Genomic DNA, 22,302 nt, shown 5'->3' with positions numbered 1-22,302 from the left:
CGTTGAGCACAGTGGTTCTACGCTTCTTCCAAATTTTGAATTCCCTGTATATGAAGCTGAAGATGAGGAAGGTGATGAAGAGATACCATATGAGATCACTCGACTGCTTGAGCAAGAAAGAAGAACCATTCAACCTCACCAGGAAGAAATTGAGCTCGTCAATCTGGGCACTGAAGAGAGTAAGCGAGAGATCAAAATCGGTGCTGCACTTGAGCCAGAAGTAAAAAAGAAGATTACTCAGCTTCTCCGTGATTATCCAGATGTCTTCGCATGGTCCTATGAAGACATGTCGGGTCTAGATCCCAAGATTGTGGAGCATCGGATACCGATAAGACCCGAATGCTTTCCTGTCAAGAAGAAATTGAGAAGGTCTCGTCCAGACATGGCCCTTAAGATCAAGGCTGAGGTGCAAAGCAAATTGATGCGGGTTTCCTCATGACAGCTGAATATCCTGAGTAGATTGCCAATATCGTACCGGTGCCAAAGAAAGACGGGAAAGTTCGGATGTGTGTTGACTACGGAGATTTGAATAAAGCCAGTCTGAAAGATAACTTCTCGTTGCCTCATATTGATGTGCTCGTTGACAGTACTGCTTAATCCAAAGTGTTCTCCTTTATGGATGGTTTCTCCGGCTATAACCAGATACGGATGTCGCCTGAAGATAGAGAAAAGACGTCCTTCATCACTTCATGGGGAACATTCTGTTATAAAGTAATGTCGTTCGGCTTGATAAATGCCGGTGCTACCTATCAAAGGGGTATGACCACTTTGTTTCATGACATGATTCACAAAGAGATTGAAGTATATGTAGATGATATGATTGTGAAATCAAGTGACGAAGAGCAGCATGTTGTATATTTGAAAAAGATGTTTGAAAGGTTGAGAAAGTATAAGGTGCGGTTGAATCCCAACAAATGTACATTCGGTGTAAGATCTGGAAAGCTGTTAGGCTTCATTGTCAGCCAAAGAGGCATCGAAGTTGATCCTAACAAAGTCCGAGCCATCAGAGAGATGCCGGCCCCTCAAACTGAAAAGCAGGTCAGAGGCTTCCTCGGACGCCTGAATTACATATCTAGATTCATATCTCACATGACTGCTACCTGTGGACCAATTTTCAAATTGCTCAGAAAGAATCAGCCTGTTGTATGGAATGATGAATGCCAGGAAGCTTTTGATAGCATTAAAGAATACCTGTTAGAACCTCCTATCCTCCTCCCGCCAGCGGAAGGAAAGCTCTTGATTATGTACTTGTCAGTATTGGATGAATCCATGGGATGCGTTCTCGGTCAACAAGACGAGACTGGAAAGAAAGAACATGCTATCTACTATCTGAGCAAGAAATTTACCGACTGTGAGACTCGATATACAATGCTTGAAAAGACGTGCTGCGCCCTAGTTTGGGCTGCCAAACTCCTACGTCATTATATGTTGAATCAACAACTTGGTTGATATCCCGAATGGATCCAGTTAAGTACATCTTCGAAAAGCCTGCTGTTACTGGAAAGATTGCGCGTTGGCAGATGTTGTTGTCTGAATATGATATTGTGTATAAAGCTCAAAAGGCGATCAAAGGAAGCATCCTCGCTGAACACCTTGCTTGTCAACCTTTGGATGAGTACCAGCCGATCAAGTTTGAATTCCCTGATGAAGAAATTATGTATCTGAAAGCAAAGGACTGTGAGGAACCACTGATTGGTGAAGGGCCAGATCCCATCATGAGAAGCTGATTCCTTACCGTGACTATGCAAGACGTCTGTTGACATACTTTACAAAGGGGTAGCTACACCATATCCCTCGGGATGAGAACCAGATGGCTGATGCCCTTGCTACGGTATCTTCCATGTTTCGTGTGAATCACTGGAATGATGTGCCCACAATCAAGGTGCAACGTCTTGATAGACCTGCTCATGTGTTTACTATTAAAGAAGTGCCTAGTCAGGCTGATGAAGATGTGAATGATAGAAAGCCTTGGTACTACGACATCAAACGGTTCTTGCAGAATCACGAATATCCACCTGGGGCTTCCAACAAAGATAAAAGGACCCTGAGAAGATTGGCTAGTAGATTCCTTCTGGACGGAGAAATCCTATATAAGAGGAACTATGACATGGTCCTGTTGAGATGCGTTGATAAACAAGAAGCTGAGAAATTGATGCACGACGTACATGACGGTACCTTCGGAACCCATGCTACAGGCCACACTATGTCAAGAAAACTGTTAAGAGCCGGCTATTACTAGATGACTATGGAGCACGACTGCTACAAACATGCCAAGAGATGCCACAAATGTCAAATCTATGCTGACAAAATTCATGTGCATCCACATGCTCTCAATGTTATTTCTTCTCCATGGCCTTTCTCTATGTGGGGCATTGACATGATCGGAAGAATCGAGCCAAAAGCTTCTAATGGACATCGTTTTATTCTGGTGGCAATTGACTACTTCACCAAGTGGGTTGAAGCTGCTTCCTATGCAAATGTGACCAAGCAAGTGGTAGTCAAGTTTATCAAGAATAACATCATCTGCCGATACGGTGTTCCCAGCAAGATCATCACTGCAATGGTTCCAATCTGAACAATAACATGATGCAAGATTTATGTGAAGAATTCAAGATTGAACATCACAACTCTTCTCCTTATAGACCTCAGATGAATGGCGCAGTTGAGGCCGCTAATAATAACATCAAGAAGATTGTTCAGAAAATGGTCACTACCTACAAAGGCTGGCATGAGATGCTGTCGTTTGCCCTACATGGTTACCGTACCACGGTGCGTAGTTCAACTGGGGCAACTCCTTTCTCTCTGGTATATGGTATGGAAGCAGTTCTCCCTCTGGAAGTGGAGATTCCATCTCTTCGTGTGATCATGGAAGCAAAATTAACTGAGGCTGAATGGTGTCAAAGTCGGTATGATCAGTTGAATTTGATTGAAGAAAAACGCATGGATGCTATGGCTCATGGACAGTTGTATCAAGTACGAATGAAGAGTGCCTTTGACAAGAAAGTCCGACCTCGTGAGTTCAAGGAAGGCGAACTTGTATTGAAAAGAAGGATAAGCCAGCAACCCGACCCAAGGGGCAAGTGGACACCTAACTATGAAGGTCCTTATGTTGTCAAGAAGGCTTTCTCTGGTGGTGCTTTGATCCTTACACACATGGATGGTGTTGAACTTCTGAATCCTGTAAATGCCGATATAGTCAAGAAATACTTTGTCTAAAAAATGAAAAGAACAGCGTGGTAGGTCGAAAACCCGAAAGGGCGGCCTAGGCAAAAATGCGCTTCCCATTGGATCGAAAACCCGAAAGGGCGATCCAGGCAAAAGTTAGGGACCAAAAAACAATGAAAATGAAATAAGCTCACTGAGATTGTACGCAACTCAGGCAAAAATGGGCGTCTCGATGAACCAAAAACCCGAAAGGGCTGTTCATGCAAAAATGAGATTGAAAATGAAGAGACAAGTAACTATATCTGGCAAGTCACCATCACCCCCTGGGGCATTTGCAACTGTCAACGATTGTCTTCATCAGAGGCTTCTGTACCGGTGAATTCAAAATTTCCATGAAATGTAGGGGTCATCGTGTTCAATGTACCACCAACCAATAAAGTTACCATTTTCCAAGCTTTGTAAATCCGTGGAGTTATGCCGTTGGCTGACTTTCACTCTTCCACATCAATTTGAACCTGTGCTTTTGTTTGAAATTCTACTTTCCTTCTATTTCCAATGCTATGTACAACATATTTTCTTTCTATTTGATAATGTCAATGTCTGAAACGAACATTTTTGAAAATTGAAAAATCTTTTTCCTGTTTATTTTGAAAACAAACCTGAGCAACAGGGTACATTCAAGTGAAACATGCATGAACAAATGGGTGTCAATGTCCATTTCAATGCATGTTACCAGCAGGTTGTTCCCCAGGATGATCTGTGGTCAATGGCAAGAATGAAAAAACAGAATGAGAACGAAAAATGAAAATAAAAAGCTCGCTAAGTCGAAAACCCGAAAGGGCGGCTTAGGCAAAAATGAGCACCCCGCTGGATTGACAACCTGTGAAAGTAATTCAGGCAAAAATGGGGCAATCAAGAGAATGTGTTCCCGGTGAATCAAAAACCCGAAAGGGCGGTTCAGGCAAAAATGGGATTGAGAAGTGAAAAAATGAAAAACAGGATGAAAGAATGAAAAATGAAAAATGGAAGATGATATGAAAAGCATTGACCACAGATGCGAACATCCAATGTTTACCCAGCACTGACGCGCCTAGCAATGGCGACCTGTATCAAAGAATCTCCCAAGGTTCCCTTTTCTGTAAGATTTGCATATATGATGCGATATGTTGCCCTCAGCCATGGTTTCGATACGTTTCTCAAACGTCGATCTCTCCAAAGAGGATTTCCAAGTGTATATGTTATAGCACGAGCCACTACGTGCCCAATCTTCCAATGTTTTGTCTGTCTCTGTGGAACTATCCTGCCAAATTGCAAACAATCATGCATCTCCAAGCATCCATACATGCACAATCATGCATTCTATGTGCTCATGCATTTGTAAAATTGTTATACCATACATACATGTTGCATTTCCAATCTCAATTGCCAAATCAATTCAATGTCTATGTAAAAACCCCTGAAAAATTTCTATGAGCCAACGTTACTTGGCCAGATTTCTACCTGCAAGATTGAGGTTTATGTTAAAATCTCTATGAAAGTCTTTTTGGGCCAACGATAATGGTCATGGCTATCTTCAAATCAAGTCAATGTCAATCTACTCTCAATTTGCATCTTGTTAAATCAAACTCCCAACGTATCTTGCTATATGCCTATGTTTCCGGTCAAGCAGCAAGTTCGATCCAAAGAACAACTTGTACTTACCTATCTGTTTGTGTTTTTGATCAAGTAGCAAGTTCGATCCAAAGAACAGCTTGTACCTACCTATCTGTTTGTGTTTTCGATCAAGTAGCAAGTTCGATCCAAAGAACAGCTTGTATCTGCCTATGTGTCTGTGTTTCCGGTCAAGTGACGAGTTCGATCCAAAGAACAACTTGCTATGGGTGCCTAACACCTTCCTATAACGAAAACAACTCCCGAACCTCGTTTCTCAAGGGTTTTTTCCTCATTTTGCCCTTCCCAAGAAAAAATGGAGATATCAAAGGTTAAAAAGGTCCAAGCTTAATCAATGCTTGACACCCGAAAACCAAGATAAAACACCATGACATATCTCCAGTCGGCTGACCCCAACTATCATCCTTAATGTTGCGAGGACGAAAGTCGATGAAAGCATGAGGAATATGAGAAGCCCACATAGAAAGAACATCTTTCGGAGGACTAAGGATGTAGTGCACGTATCTGTACTGCCGTTTAACTCACTCAGGCAAGTGACGGTACACCTTCTCAATACCGCTATGATCCAGCCTAAATACCAAAAGATCTCCTCAAACTTCTGGATCTCCATGTGTTCCTCGCATGACAATTTAAATTTATATTATGCGCCAACTTAAATTTATATTACGTGTGCCAATTTAAATTTAAATTGGCGCACATAATTTAAATTTAACCGAACAATAATTGAAAAAAAATAACATACAATATGTTGATATAATATTTTTTAAGTATCGCATATAACATTATTTGCATTATACCACAGCGGCAATGCAACATGCGAAGCATAAGATGGCGACAGAGATATATTGAGAGGTTTGAAGTATCGCATATAACATTATTTGCATTATACCACAACGGCATTGCAACATGCGAAGCATAAGACGACGACATAGATATATCGAGAGGTCCTCAAGGAAAGGGAGGCTGATCAGGTAATTGTTGTGGGGTTTCCTGAGCTAAAAGGTCATCCTCTTCTAATATAGACACAACATCCTTGCCCTGCTGAACATCGCCACCATCCGAAAACTGCTGGTCGTCATAACCACCATTTGTGGCATCGTGTACCCAATCCTGATAATTTAGGTAGTGGCTCATGTCATATACCTGTGACTATATAGGCTGTGTAGCTTGAGAACTGCCTTCACCATCATTTAGATTCGACCCTCAACATCTTCCCCTCTTTGGGATATGCGCGTTTACCCTTGCCCGCCTCACGATACAAGTCATGGCAACCCGAATAGATATCAACTTAGACGGGTCAATCTGCTGCCCCTTATCCTGATCAGACATATCTAAGCAACATTCACAACATAATATAAACACCATTCAGACCACATTGAACTTAAACATAATCTAAACTTCATTTCCAACAACTACAATTATCTATAACATCATAAACTAACTAAATAATCGATGCTATTCTCATTCAGGTATTTTAACAAAAAAATTTAGTGCTAAATATGAAACTTAATTTAAACATCAATTACAACAACTACATTCATTTTAAATTCATAAACTACACATACAATCATCAAAATGTCAATTCCTACATCAACCCTAACCACATGCAAAGTACCAAAATTAACCAAAAAAACCTACACAAACTAACATTATGATTACAAATGATTAATATTACTAACTTGTGGTTTTATGGAGATGATTCACTTGATTTTCGTAAAAAATTGGATTGGAGGGAATTTGAGAAGTTTGGGAACAAAACATGAAACTGATGCTTTTGTTCTGCAGGTCTGATGATGTGTAGGACGCATCGGCTATGAACAACCGATGGTATTAACTGACGACAGTTAACTATCGAGGGGGCATTTGCGTCTTTTTCAGGTGTTTTCCAGCCTTCTTTCAAGTGTCAACAACAACTTTCTTATTTATCAATGTAATTTGGTTTGGGCTTTATCCCATTTGATCGATGCAAATCCCTAAACCGAACAAAATTGCTCTTATCCCATACAAAATTGCCCACTCTCATACAAACTGATCAAAATGTGCTGAACGTAAGTTAACTCAAATTCGATTTATCCAATATAAGTTAACCCACGCTTACACTGAAAATTGCATGCTTCCTACTTCATTGATCCCCAACCATCTTGCATGTCTCCCAAAAAATGGGCCCCCATCGTACTATAATGCAATGGTTGGTGACGATAAAAGTTACAAAACATAGTGCAAACCATGACATGTAAAATGTTATATGGTATATACATACTTTTTAACGAAGTTGGCTGAAAAATGGACAGCAGTGTAAATATTTTATGATTTAATTGACGAATTTGTAACAGAAAAAAAACTTAAAAAAATGTGTAACAGAAAACTTAAAGAACTAACTTTTTATAAACATCTAACTTAAAGGATCACAAAAAATATTTGACCTAAAATATACTATGTTCTTTAACTTCAGGACCGAAGTATGAATTGCTCCATCCGTTTCAAAATGAGTGTCACTTTAGCTAAAAAAAATTGTTTCAAAATGAATGTCACTTTACATTTCCAATGCAACTTTATTTTTTTCTTCCAACTTTACCCTCTCCAACTTTTCTCTCACACTTTTCAATACAACTTTAAGTTAGTCTTTTTCTTATAAAGTAAGGGCAATTTAGTAAAAGTGTTATGTCTAATGATTATTTCATTCCATTCCTTAATCTATGTGCAATTGGGTAAAGCGACACTCATTTTGAAACGGAGGGAGTATTTTTTTTAAAGGGGGAGTGTCAATTCATAAATACATATGATATACAATTTTTCAGATAAAGTAGATTTTTTTGAAAATTATTTAAAATTAAAAGAATTAATTTTTAAAACATTTTCTTAGAAGAAAATATATAATCATGCACTATGAGACATAGAGTGTTTCATAGACCTTTTAAATTATACAATTCATCATATCTTTGATTTTCTGTCAAATTGATTAATTTTTTTTGGCTACATAAAATTTTGGGTGAGAGAATGTGCCCAATCTAAAGTAGGGAAGATCTTTGAGCTCAAAGAACATTACAAATATATTTATATTTATCTCACTTCAAAAGAACTAACAAGGTTCGAATGTGAGACCTCTGAAATTTAAGACTTGTCTTTTTACCTCTCCTCAAATCCCTTGGAGTTTCCTCAAATTAAATTTAGTATTTCAGTTTTTTTAATTTTTTTTACTTATGTTATTAGCGCAATGTCAAGTTTCCACTGTATTTGTTTTTTTTTTTTTGTGGTGTTTGGGTTTCGATCCACGGACCTTGCATATATATTATGCATTGTCCTTATCAACTGAGTTAAACTCACGGGGACCACCGTATTTGTTGATAACAAATATCAGAGAACATTATTTCCAATAGTTTATTAGTTTTTTTTTTATGGGAATAGTTTATTATTATTATTTTGTATATATGACTACTAGCACTCATTAAAAATTTATTTTCAAATTCTATAAAACGTTTTATTTTTTTAAAAATAAAATAATGTACAATGAACGCTCACAATCAGAGTAGACTTTCCATTTTCAAAATAGGAGTGCACTTTCCTTCAAAAATAAAGAGGATTGAACTGAACGAATCTCCTGCCAAGAAGCCAAACCGTTTTGAGTGCATGTAACGGAGATTTTTTTCCTTCTACGTCCCTAGAGTAATGAGGAGTCTCGAAATTGTCAAATTAATACTCTTGTAGATATTCTTGTAACTTTACAAGGGATATTGAGAAGTCTTGGGATTAAGGTATAACTAAATTCATTTTATGGAATATACATGCATCTATGTATACGTACAATGCAGCTTTATTACTTCACTAATTTTCAAAGTCCATAATCCACATATATAAGAACCAACCAACCCGAAATATAAAACACCTCTATATCTTTTTCATTTACATAGTATAAACTCAGATTATTATTATAATTCTTCAAGAAAAGACTTCAATCACTTGAGAGAGAATGGCCAAAAAGTTCAAGGGTCCTTCGATTGGAATTGACCTTGGCACAACGTATTCATGTGTAGCAGTTTGGCAGGGCCAAAACAACAGAGCAGAGGTTATCCACAATGATCAAGGCAACAGAATCACACCTTCATTTGTTGCTTTCACTGACTCCCAAAGATTGATTGGTGATGCTGCTAAGAATCAGGCTGCTTCTAACCCAACCAACACTGTCTTTGGTAATTTATCTTTTTAACTTCCTGCATGATTTATTTATTACTATTTCGTAGTAGTCGTCATTATATTTAGTTTGTCTACCGTTTAATGAGAACAAAACAATGTTTAGATCAGTAACAATTTTTCTGCTGCAGATGCAAAGAGGTTGATTGGAAGGAAATTCAATGATTCTGTAATTCAGAATGACATGCAATTGTGGCCATTTAAGGTTGTTGCCGGTTCTGATGACAAGCCTGAGATCATTGTTAAGTATAAGGGTGAGGAAAAGCGTCTTTGTGCAGAGGAAATTTCTTCCATGGTCCTCACCAAGATGCGAGAGATTGCTGAAAAGTTTTTGGAGTCACCTGTTAAGAATGCAGTTGTTACTGTGCCAGCTTATTTTAATGATTCTCAGAGAAAAGCTACCAAAGATGCTGGTGCCATTGCTGGCCTCAATGTAATGCGGATAATTAATGAACCTACTGCCGCTGGCCTTGCATATGGCCTTCAAAAGAGAGAAAGTAACATCGGAAAACGAAATGTGTTCATCTTTGATCTTGGTGGTGGCACTTTTGATGTGTCTCTTCTCACACTCAAAGGTGATAGCTTTGATGTAAAAGCCACTTCCGGAGATACCCACCTAGGAGGAGAGGACTTTGATAACAGAATGGTTCACCATTTAGTGAAGGAGTTTAGGAGGAAGAATAAAGTGGATGTAAGTGGGAACGCAAGGGCTCTTAGGAGGTTGAGAACAGCTTGTGAGAGGGCTAAAAGGACACTGTCATATGATACTGAGGCCACAATCGACATAGATGCTATATATGAGGGAGTTGACTTCCATTTGTTAGTCACCCGGGCCAAGTTTGAACAACTTAACATGGATCTCTTTGAAAAGTGTTTGGAGATTGTCAAGAATTGTTTGGCTAATGCTAAGATGGACAAGAGCAGTGTAGATGATGTCGTACTTGTTGGTGGATCATCTAGGATTCCCAAAGTGCAGCAGCTATTGCAGGACTTTTTTAAGGGGAAGGATCTTTACAGTAGCATCAATCCAGATGAGGCTGTTGCTTATGGTGCAGCTGTTCAAGCTGCTTTGCTTTGTGATGGGATTAAGAATGTTCCTAATTTGGTGCTGCAAGATGTTACCCCATTGTCTCTTGGCACGTCAATACTTGATGATGTCATGGAAGTAGTGATTCCTAAGAACACTTCTTTTCCAGTGAAGAGGAAAAAAACATTCCACACACTTAAAGATGACCAATCCGCTGTCAAAATTGATGTTTATGAGGGTGAGAGAATGGTTGCAAGTGAGAACAACTTGCTTGGTTTGTTTGATCTCAAAGTTCGCCGTGCACCTCGTGGACTTCCTATCCAGGTATGCTTTTCTATAGATGCTGATGGTATATTAAACGTGTCTGCAGAGGAAGAAAGCAGCGGTAATAAAAAAGATATTACAATAACCAATGAAAATGGAAGACTGATAAGTGAAGAAATTGAGAGAATGATGCAAGAAGCTGAGTACTTCAAGGCTGAAGACATGAAGCATGTGAAGAAAGTCAGAGCAATGAATGCTTTAGATGATTATCTTTACGACATGAGGAAAGTAATGAAGGATGACAGTGTAACTTCCAAGCTTACTTCTGTTGACAAAGTGAGAATCAATTCTGCAATGATAAAAGGGAAAAAATTGATTGACGACAACCAGCCAAAGGAGACATATGTGTTTGTGGACTTCTTGAGGGAGCTCAAGAACACATTTGATTCTGCTGTGAACAAGTTCAACATAGGTTACTATGAGAAAAGTGATTCTGAATGATTCCTACCGAACAATTTTTAGCTATTTGTGGTTATGAATTTCAGCTTCCTCATATGTATAAATGTTGGAGCTGTTTGTTTTGTTTTGGTTTTGTATTTTGATGAAATCTGAAATTATGGGCTTGCTTCTTTTAATCTTATTTGTTGCAAGGTAATTGTAGATTTGAGATTAAGCATGAAATACACTGAAATGTTAATGAATTTGTAGAGTACTAACAATTTGTATTAATGGTATTTACCTTTCAAAATTTTAATTTTATGTCCTCGTGAGCCTAAATCAGTTGGTAAGGACAATGCATATAATATATACAAGGCCCGGGGTCCGAAGCAATGGCATTCCAGCTATACGATTCTTATTTGGATACAATTGGTTTTAAGCAATTTATACATAAAACTTGTGCTTAACAAGTTTCTAGGATAAAAAATAAAATAAATGAAGCCCTTGTGCAAATACAGATCAAATTTCTTACCTTAGTTAAAAACGAAAGTTTTTTATTATAAGCTAATCTAACGTATGTATTATATCGTTTAAGGCAAAATTGAAGAGAATTTCCTGATTCACACAATCAATTGCTAATTTGCTATAAATGAAAAGAGGAACAAAACTTTAAGAAGATTTGTATTCATGATCAAAGAATCCAGCCTCAAATAATGCCAAAAGGTAGAGCACAGAACAAAATCGACTGTGACTTAACTAGAAACCACAAGAAAACTAAAGCACAGAAGAAATATTTTGGAAACAAAACCTTTTATCTTGCAACTACGTCATGATCCAGCAACGATTGCCTCTCTTAGTTTGAGCTCTTCTTCAAAGCGGTTGGTTGATGGCATTGGAATATTGAAGCTTGGCTTCATTGTCAAACATTGAAAGCATTATTCAAGGTTGTCAACAGTTGAGGATACTTTTCAGCTTATGAGTTCAATATTTTCTGTATGTGATAGTTTCAATTAGTGAACTTCACTAAATCGTAGGTATTTGTCCATATGTAAACTTATATTAGGTAAGTGATATTAGAGTTTCAGTATCTGTAACACATATATAGGTCAAAATATCAGATTCTACAAATTATATTGGAGTATATAGGATCAGATAATTAAGATTTGTGCACTATAAGTCAAGTTAGTTATTCGTTAGTATCAGTAATATGTTGAATTAGTTAGCATGGGTTCTTGAATTGGTTGAGTCAACCTTAGTGCATAAACTTAGTCTTATGACTGCATACAATACAAGATCATTTTATCATTTCATTCACATCGCATTAAATTATAGTTCTAAGGTGACTTTTTTCTCAGCTTCTTTTGTTTCCTTGAAAGATTGCATGGTAAGAAAATCCGAAGGACATATTTGTGTGTTGTTGTCTAGCTAAATGAACACGATAGAGTGGAGTTTATCCACAATGACCGACCAAGGCAACAAAACCACACCTTGTTTTGCTGTTTTCACTAATGATCAAAGGTTGATTGGTGAAGCTGCTGAAAATCAGACTACTACAGAACCTGAAAACACTGTCTTTGGTAATTTCAGTTCTCTACTCTATATATTAGTTGATACCATTGCTATTTTATGGTTTAGAAAAATCACAAAGACTATGGTTTGACAGCTTGAAGCAGCTATAATTTTTAAGAGACAGTCACATGGTACCTACAGCAAGACCCAGGAAGAACACACCAGACAGAATATTATGGAAATATAAAATGATACAAAGAGCAATGTTATCAGTGAAAGTCAAATTCCTCCATTTTAAGCCTCATAAAAACGCCATGGCCGATATTTCACAACACTGACATAGATTGTCATACCCAACCCCGATTTGATCTTAATATAATATAATAAATGTTCTGTGCGCAACCATCACTAAAAATTCCCACAATATCTTCCCTCACCAAGCAACTAACTTTTTTTAAATATGAATCAAATGAAGAAGATAATTCTTCTGGCGAGAATTTGAATTCAGAAATATATAAAATAACATGAAGATTTGTTACTTCACTTTCAGACAATGTTTGAAGAAACTTGTTTCAAAAGGTGGAGAGAGTTACAATGCAGGACTTTCCGATTTTTTCATGGAGAACGATGAACAGATGACTATTAAAGTCATGCCTCCACAAGCAGAACTTTCTATGTTTCTTGCTGTGGTCAGCCTGCCTTGATTGTAGAATAGAAGAATGCAAGAATACAGCCCACAACAACCCCGACAGCCTGCTGTATAGTGTTGGAGTTATGTTTTGAATTCAAGCTGCAATCACCTCTCAAACGACAAATATTTTCTTATATTGATTTTATGTTGATAAAGTAATCAATCAAACCTTTTGCTATAACACAGCAACAAAGGGTAGCAAACAATCAAAACACCAACTCTATGAATTAGTTTTGTATAATTAAAATACAAAATTAACCTTTTTTCTTCACTAATTAAGCATATTAACATTACAAGGCATGTCAATTCTCGAATCATGAGGAATGTCTAGCTTTACTACACTTTCACCCTTATAAAACCTTTTAACATGCTGATGATTTTCTCAATCAAATAGGTTAACAAGAGCACAAGTAGTTGGCTTTCCAAACTAATGAAAGAAACTTGTAAAGAAATCGAATAAAAATAAATTAGCTGAATTGGTCACATGAATGTTCAAAAGTCATGGTAATGTTAACAGGTTAGCAAACATAGCCACTGCAAATTTTATCCAACCTTCAAAATACTATTTTTATCAAGTCAACCTTCAAAATACTAATAGATATAATAGATAATCATCATAAAAAGCAAGACAATACATAAAAATCTAACTTCTGATAAAGAAAACTAGCCACTTTTCACCACAAGGTCTTCCAACATACTCTCAACTCTCAAGCTCCTTCAGATGATCCACAAGAACATCTACATCATTCTCCTGGTTATTCTTATCAAGCAAATTTGTAGCCATTGTAATAGCACGATTGATCTTTTTAACTTTTTCTGAAGAGCACTTTAGTTTAATATCCTTATTCTTTACAGCATTCCTTAACTTGTAAACACAATCATATAATGAATTCAATACCTTAGCCTTCCTTAGGAATTTCTCATCTTCAACACGGTACTCCTCTGCTTCTTGAATCAGTTTTTTAATTTCATCAGCCGATAACCTTTCTCTTTCATTGGTTATCTTTATTTCGTTTGTATTGCCCGTGGATATTTCCTTCGCAGAAACAGTTAGGATACCATTCTCGTCGATGATGAAGCAAACCTCCAAAGAATGGCCACGAGGAGCACCAGCAACGCACGAAAGATTAAAAAAGCCAAGCAGATTGTGCTCACTAGCTCTGGCTCTCTCACCCTCATAAACCTGAATTCGGACTGAGGATTGGTTATCTATAGTGGTAGAACATCCCTGTTCCCTTTTGACAGGCACAGTAGTATTCCTAGGAATTATTACAGCCATAATATCTCCTTTCTTTAAGAAACCAAGTGTGGAACATTATTAAAGTCTTTACTCAACAAAGCAGCCTGAACTGCTGCCCCACTAGCAACAGCCTCATCAGGATTGATGTTCTTGCATAAATCTTTCCCATTGAAGAAGTCACTCAGTAATTCCTGCACTTTGGGAATCCGAGATGAACCACCGACAAGAACAATATCATCTACACTACTCTTCTCTATCTTTGAATCGGTAAGACAACTATCAACAGTTTTCATACACTCGTTAAAAAGGTCCATATTGATTTCCTCAAACTTGACACGAGTGATTGATGAAGAGAAATCGATGCCCTCACATAAATAATCAATCTCAATAGCAGTGACCAATTTGAAAGAAAGTGTCCTTTTTGCCTTTTCACATGCGGTTCTCAACCGCCTCAAGGCTCTTGGATTCTTAGTAATATCCACACTGTTCTTCCTCTTAAATTCCTGAACAAAGTAGTTCAACATTCTGTTATCAAAGTCCTCTCCACCAAGGTGAGTGTTTCCAGCAGTGGCTTTAACTTCAAAGACATCACCTTTAATTGTGAGGAGAGAGACATCAAAAGTCCCTCCACCAAGATCAAAGACAAAAATATTTCGTTCACCATCACACCTACCTTTGTTATCAAGACCATATGCAATAGCTGCAGCAGTGGGTTCGTTGATTATCCTCATATTTAAGTCCAGCAATGGCACCAGCATCTATGGTAGCTTTTCGCTGAGAATCATTGAAATAAGCAGGCACAGTCACAACTGCATTTTCAACAGGTGATTTCAAATAAACCTCTGCAATCTCCTTCATATTTGCGAGGACGATAGATGATATTTCCTCAGCACATAGGTTCTTCTCCTGACCCTTGTACTTAACAGTAATCATAGGTTTGTCATTAACACCAGAAATAACCTTGAATGGCCACAGCATTATATCATTTTGAACAACCGGATCGCTAAACTTCCTACCAATTAACCTCTTGGCATCTGAAAAAAATAATAACTGTTATTTATCATCATTCATTTATCCTACTAACATAGCGATAATAATAAATATAAATAAATAAATCTATGTGACACCGATCTAAGCTATGACATAAGGTTTTTTGTTTTTACTACTACTGCATCAGTCCAATTCTTTGATGCCCTGGCACATAAACGAATATGAACCTCAAACACTCGTTGAATCCGGTAGTAATCTGAAAGAAAAAAAAAAAACTCAAACAATTAAACGTAATCATTTTGGTTTCGTGTCGGTACACGGCTTAAATCCGGTAGCAATTTAAAAACATTGGCTATAACAACAGTAAATATCAAAAGATTGGAGAATAGGATTAGAAATATACCAAAGACAGTGTTTTGTGGGTTGATGGCAGCCTGATCCTTAGCAGCACCACCAACCAACCTTTGATCATCAGTGAAAGCAACAAAGGAAGGTGTGATTTTGTTGCCTTCGTCGTTGTGAATAATCTCAACTCTGTTCTTTTCCTCCAACCAAACACCAACACAAGAATAGGTTGTTCCAAGGTCTATTCCCACAGCATTTCCATCGCATTTACTCGCCATGATTGTTCAAGCAAAAAAGTAAATATTAATTACTAAAACTCAACCTGACTTTGAAGCTTGAATGAAACCCTTTCTTCTTCTTTATGTTCACAGCGTGTCATTTATAAGCGGGATTTTTATGTTAACGGCTAAACGTTACTGTTATGAATTAGAGGATTCCATGGTTCTAGATCAAATGCAATGGAGAGATAGATTGTATAGTTCTCTCTAGGAGTCATCACAAAGATGCAAATGAATAAAAGATATGAAATAGTACATAGGTGAAGCTTATTTATAGTGGTTTGGAGTAACTAACTCCCTAACTAACTTGCTTGCTCTCCAAGCTATCTAGATAACTTGCTCTCCAATTTATCTTCTCACTATACTCTAATAGTCCCCCTCAAACTCAAAATGGGAAAATTCACCAATTTTGAGTATGAAATACAAGGAAAGTACAATGATTATTCAAACTGAAGAAACTAAGTAAAATGGGGGTTAAAACTAGTAAATGACAAAAAAAAATGAAATGAAAACAGAGAAGGCCCAGATTGAGGCCCAATAAGGTTCTGATGAAGCACTTGGTCAATTGAGAGAAGAGATTGCCAAAGCAAGCATGATGATTTTATGATTCTTCAAAAAAACGTGATTCTCTTCACAAAGCCACTTTCTTTTTCTTTCTTCCTAAAATTTGCAACCAGCTTTCACAAAAAGTGATTATGCAGAAAACAACTCATTGAATCAAGCAGCTAAACCATGAACAACAAATCCCAAAAGCGCTTTTCTGTTGCTTCTGCTAAAAAAAAATGATTCTGGAAATTGATTCTTGCCAAACGCTTGTGCAGATGCGGCGATCCAAACACAAATTCAACATCACTTTCTTTCCAAACTTGCATCTTAATTAAATCTGAAAAAGTAACTGAACCAAAATAGCTTTTCCCAAACCGTCTTTTGAAAGTGATACCCTGCAAGTGTTCACTGATAAACTGTTATGCGACGGTTTCGTTGATGCTGGTGAAGTCAAGAACGCAAGGTGTTTTCTTCCTCTATCCCAAGGCATCCACCGTAACCGAAAAGAAGTGTAACGTAGGACCTTGTAAACGTAAAACAGCGAAATCGAAGAGCTTCCACCGGGATCAAAATCAACAATGGATTCGTCATGTGGATTGAAGAACTGAAACTGATCCTTGACTGCTACTACAACTTGTTCCTGTTTTCCGACGAAGACAGAAGCGTCGTAAACAGGTCCAGAGCATGAGAAAACCGTATTGATGATGAGATGCTTCGAGTTCTTGATCGCTGCTTCAGAAACTATGAACTCAGATTTGCGATTGTTCGAATTAGTTGATTTGGCAGAAACGAGCAACTTCGAATCAAGAATCGGTGTGTTCTGGTTTTCTTCCGAAGCTTCAAAAACAGAGTTCTGATCGCTGCAACTTGAATCAACGAGAAAACAAGGAACTGAACCGATCTTGACGGTGAATCCATCAAGGACTGGTGCGATCCATGATGAAGGAGGAGGAGCAGAAACTGAATCGCCGAAACTGCCGAAAACAATCGAAGCTTGCGAAGCGGAAGAACAAGAATTTTCTGATGCGGAAGCTTCAAGATCTTCTTCTTCATCACCATTGGAATCTTCTTCTTCATCACAAACTGGATCAAAATCGCTATCTCCATAGCGCTCTGATACCATGTTATGAATTAGAGGATTCCATGGTTCTAGATCAAATGCAATGGAGAGATAGATTGTATAGTTCTCTCTAGGAGTCATCACAAAGATGCAAATGAATAAAAGATATGAAATAGTACATAGGTGAAGCTTATTTATAGTGGTTTGGAGTAACTAACTCCCTAACTAACTTGCTTGCTCTCCAAGCTATCTAGATAACTTGCTCTCCAAATTATCTTCTCACTATACTCTAATAGTTACATCTTCCAACACAACTGCACTGCACGCCTATACACATTGCCAAGGCGCTAATTACTATTTTCGCATTTTAAAATGATAAAATTTGTCTTTTCAAATTGTATTAAGTATGTACAAAATGTTTCTTTAACTTATACTCCCTTCGTCTCTTAATGTAACCTCCCTTTTCTTTTTTCACATTTCTTAAGAAAAGCTGTCAGTGTAATTATTATGTCTGTTTTGTGTGTCAATATTACCATATTGTCCTTTGTTTGTATATGTATTAGATTTGACTTTTTAAATTTCAAGATAAGTTAGTAGTATTAATTAGGGGTATGTTTAGGAAAATAATAATAAATGCATCTAGTAATTTGAAAAGGGGTTTAGATTTAGGGACAAAAATAAAGTCAAATGGGTGGTTAGATATAGGGACGGAGGGAGTAATTATCATATATATTTTCCTTTATTTTTTGTTACTCCCTCCATTCCTTTTCTTTTGATGTTTTAGAGTTTCAATTATATTTCAAAACTTTTGATGTTTTAGTGAATTTATTATTGTTTTCTCAAGTTTACCCTTGTTGGAAAACATCATAAACTATTAAAGTAGTTGTGACCTTTGGTTTATCACATCACATGTGAATTTAATGATAAATAAGGACATTTTAGTCAAAAACACATAAATATTTATATACTTTAATTACTTCTTAAAATTTGTGCCAAGAGTTAAAACATCAAAAGAAAAGGAATGGAGGGAGTAAATTCCAGAAGAATTTAACAACGAATCATCCTCAAGGGTAGTTCAAACAATGAAGATATTTTATGATATAGTTCTTGAAGAACTAATTTTCCTTTTAAAATTAAAGCAACCCTGGAGGATTGCTCAGAGAACGAATGTATATTTTTTCATTGATTTGAGATATAGTTCTAAAAGAACTAATAATTTAATATCAAACATCCGTAAAAAACTGCAAAACAAAAATATTGTGATTTTTCTTTGTTATTCTCAATAGAGGTTTGTGGTGAATTCTTGAAGAACTAGATCTTTATTAACATCTACTGAATTTATATTTTTAATAATTTTTTTATTGAATTGTATTCAGTTAACACATTAGCATGTTTGATATTTTTGATAAATTTTTGAATAATTTAACATCAAGTATCCCTGAAGGATTGCACAAAAGAACTATTCTTGATCATTATGAAGATCATGTGTAATATAATTTCTGAAGAACTAAATATATATGAAGATCAAAAGAATTGTCCCTGAAGGATTGCAAACAATCAATTTTTATCATTGTTTATGAAGGTTTGAGATATATATAGTTCTTGAAGAACTAAATATTTAACATCAAGCATCCTCGAAGGATGACAAAAATCATGATTTTTCTTGGCGTTGATTGATTTATGGTTGAAAATAAGATCTATTTTATCTTTGTATTATTTATAAAAAAGGATATAAGAGTTGCACGTTGAGAATGTAATGCGGTTCTCGAAGAATTAATTTGTTATTTTAAGGACCCCCTGATGGATCGCTCAAATAAAGAAGTTTCTTGACAATTGTTTATGAAGATTTGGAATATAGCTCCTGAAGAACTAAAATTTAATATTAAATCATCCTTGAATGATTGCAAAATTGTGATTTTACTTGCTCATTGTTCATAGAGGTTTGTGGAGTTCTTAACCACAATTCAAATATATAAGATCTATTTGATCTTAGTATAAGTTCTATAGAAAAAAAATTATTTATGCCTCTTATGATATCATATATATGCTGAGCTCTATGCCATCTATCACGACCTCTTGATGTCCAAAGACATGGTATTTACTGATTCTTTACATTTCATCCACATCCTCAATAGTCCTCCATGAGGTTTCATGCTTATGCTGTTTTAATCCAAGACATAAAAGAGTTACTGAAGCAGGGGAAACGTTATGGTTAATCACACCCTTAGAAAAGGGAATTAATGTGCGAATATTTTAGGCAAACTTGGTATCCGTGCTAATGTTGAGTTTCATCATGAGTTTACTTCGACGAACCTCAAGAATCTCCTCCAAAGTGATTCTACTAGAACTTTTTATTTGAGAGAGTAGCTCTCTTTTTGTTTCTTTTTTTGTTTTACCTTTTCTTATTTTGTTTCGGCTTTGTACAACAAAAAAAGAATCAAATCAAAGTAAGATATTTAGGACAAATAAAATATCGGTATTAAAAAATAGAAAAAATAATAAAAATAGTATAAAGTTTGACCTAGGTCTCACAAGTTTGGTATCTCTTCCAAAGTTGAATTCACGGTTTCATTCTCTTGGCCTAATAATGGAAGAAAAATATAAGGGATTTGCAATCGGAATTGACCTTGGCACGACTTACTCGTGTGTTGGTGTGTGGCAAGAACAAAACAATAGAGTGGAGATTATACACAACGATCAAGGAAACAAAACAACACCTTCTTGTGTTGCTTTCACTAATTCTCAAAGATTGATTGGTGATGCTGCCAAAAATCAAGCCGCTTCTAACCCAACCAACACTATCTATGGTAATTTATTCTATTTTTTGTTCCCAACATTGTTTAATATTTTTTATTACCTATTAATTTATTAATGCTTTGGTTAGGGTTTTTAATATCTATATACTCTGTTATTAGTGTACATGTACATAACTACAAAACAATATTCAATGAAATTCGATAAAATTCAGTAAAAGAGTACAGCTACTATTATGGGGAAGCATATCCTCCTACTATATCAAAAACAAAATTCAAAATATTTAAAGACCAAAAACATATTTCGCTTTTTTACTTATTATTATAATTGTTATTTTTATTTTGATATCTGAACAACAAATGATACATCACCATTTTAATTTTTTTAGATGCAAAGAGGTTAATTGGAAGGAAATATAGCGATACCATTGTTCAAAAGGATATCAGGTTGTGGCCCTTTAAGGTCACCGCCGGTGCTAATGACAAACCGACAATCGTTGTGAACTACAAGGGTGAGGAAAAACACTTTGTTGCTGAAGAAATATCATCTGTTATTCTGACACAGATGCGGGAGATTGCAGAGGCATTTTTGGAGTCACCTGTTAAGAATGCAGTGATTACTGTACCTGCTTATTTTAATGATTCACAACGAAGAGCCACTAAAGATGCAGGTGAAATTGCTGGTCTCAATGTAATGCGGATAATCAATGAGCCGACTGCGGCAGCTCTTGCATATGGCCTTCAAAAGAAAGCTAATTGTGTTGATAAGAGAAATATTTTTATCTTTGACCTTGGCGGTGGAACTTTTGATGTGTCTGTTCTCACAGTTAAGAATAACAACTATGAAGTCAAGGCCACTGCTGGAGACACTCACCTGGGAGGTGAAGATTTTGATAACAGAATGGTGAATCACTTTGTGTCAGAGTTCAAGAGAAAACATAAAGAGAATATTAGTAGAAATCCAAAAGCCATTAGAAGGTTGAGGACTGCTTGTGAGAGAGCGAAAAGGACACTTTCATATGACACTGAGGCCACAATTGACCTAGATTCTATACATCAAGGTATTGACTTCTATTCGTCAATAACTCGGGCCAAGTTTGAGCAAATGAATATGAACCTCTTTGAAAAGTGTATGGACACTGTTAATAGTTGTCTTGCCGATGCTAAGATGGACAGGGGCAGGGTAGATGATGTTGTCCTTGTTGGTGGTTCTTCTAGGATTCCTAAAGTGAAACAGCTATTACAGGAGTTTTTCCAGGGGAAGGAATTATGCAAGAGCATCAACCCTGATGAGGCTGTTGCTTATGGTGCAGCAATTCAGGCTGCTTTGCTTAGTGAAGGCATTAAGAGTGTTCCAAACTTGATTTTGCGAGATGTTACACCATTGTCACTTGGTGTAGAAATACAAGGAGATCTCATGAATATCGTGATTCCTAGGAATACGTCCATTCCTGTTAAAAAGACAAATACGTACTATACAGTATATGATAACCAATCCTATGTCAGGATTAAGGTGTACGAGGGTGAGAGAACAAGAGCAAGTGATAACAACTTGCTGGGTTTGTTTGATTTCTCTGTTCCTCCTGCTCCTCGAAGTAGCATTCCTATCAAAGAATGCTTTTCTATAGATTCTGATGGTATATTAAATGTCTCTGCAGAGGAAGAAACAAATGCTAGTAAGAAGGGTATTACAATAACGAATGAAAATGGAAGACTTTCAAGAGAAGAAATTGAGAAAATGATTTTAGAAGCTGAAATTTTTAAGGCTCAAGACATGGAGTTCAAGAAGAAAGTCAAAGCAATAAATGCTTTGGACGATTATCTTTACAAAGTGAGGAAAGTAATGGAGGATAATAGTGTTACTTCAAAGCTCACCCCTGTAGACAAAGAAAAGATTAATTCTGCAATGATAAAGGGAAAAAGTTTGATTGATGGTAACCAGCAGGAAGATATGTTTGTGTTTGTGGACTTTTTGAAGGAGCTTGAGAGCATCTTTGAATCTTCCATGAACAAGATCAAGAAAGGAAAGTGATTAGATTCTACTTGATAAAGTATTCTATATTTGGTACTTTATTTTTTTTTTTATTCCTGTTATTGTTTAAGTGAGTAGACTTGAAATTGTTTATTTTACTTTATT

The 22,302-nt window shown here is 36.5% G+C and overlaps 2 protein-coding genes and 1 pseudogene across 2 annotated transcripts; 2 read left to right on the top strand and 1 right to left on the bottom strand.

The window, feature by feature from the left end:
* The first annotated feature begins 8,803 nt into the window (after positions 1-8,803).
* Positions 8,804-10,995, top strand: LOC146905168 (heat shock cognate 70 kDa protein-like). Its single transcript, XM_085725893.1, has 2 exons — positions 8,804-9,023; positions 9,156-10,995. Exons 1-2 carry the CDS (start codon positions 8,804-8,806, stop codon positions 10,814-10,816), a joined length of 1,881 nt encoding a protein of 626 aa, XP_085582019.1. The 3' UTR covers positions 10,817-10,995.
* A 2,621-nt stretch (positions 10,996-13,616) lies between these two features.
* LOC146905167 (heat shock cognate 70 kDa protein-like) lies at positions 13,617-15,806 on the bottom strand (annotated as a pseudogene).
* A 4,170-nt stretch (positions 15,807-19,976) lies between these two features.
* On the top strand, positions 19,977-22,302 carry LOC146905166 (heat shock 70 kDa protein 4-like). The gene is made up of 2 exons (XM_085725568.1): positions 19,977-20,219; positions 20,555-22,302. Exons 1-2 carry the CDS (start codon positions 20,000-20,002, stop codon positions 22,195-22,197), a joined length of 1,863 nt encoding a protein of 620 aa, XP_085581694.1. The 5' UTR covers positions 19,977-19,999; the 3' UTR covers positions 22,198-22,302.

This window comes from Medicago sativa, chromosome 7 (genome assembly GCF_051527215.1).
Source record: "Medicago sativa cultivar Bolivia chromosome 7, Bolivia_mono, whole genome shotgun sequence".
Lineage (NCBI taxonomy): Eukaryota > Viridiplantae > Streptophyta > Magnoliopsida > Fabales > Fabaceae > Medicago > Medicago sativa.
The sequence above is the reverse complement of the archived record's forward strand: the minus strand, read 5'-3'. Positions and strand labels throughout refer to the sequence as shown.

What these genes read in the sequence shown, in the direction of transcription:
- LOC146905168 (XM_085725893.1), top strand. Translation starts at nt 8,804, where the DNA reads ATGGCCAAAAAGTTCAAGGGTCCTTCGATTGGAATTGACCTTGGCACA. An exon ending in CCCAACCAACACTGTCTTTG is followed by an intron (nt 9,024 to 9,155) that starts GTAATTTATCTT and finishes TTTCTGCTGCAG; the next exon opens with ATGCAAAGAGGTTGATTGGA.
- LOC146905166 (XM_085725568.1), top strand. Translation starts at nt 20,000, where the DNA reads ATGGAAGAAAAATATAAGGGATTTGCAATCGGAATTGACCTTGGCACG. An exon ending in CCCAACCAACACTATCTATG is followed by an intron (nt 20,220 to 20,554) that starts GTAATTTATTCT and finishes TAATTTTTTTAG; the next exon opens with ATGCAAAGAGGTTAATTGGA.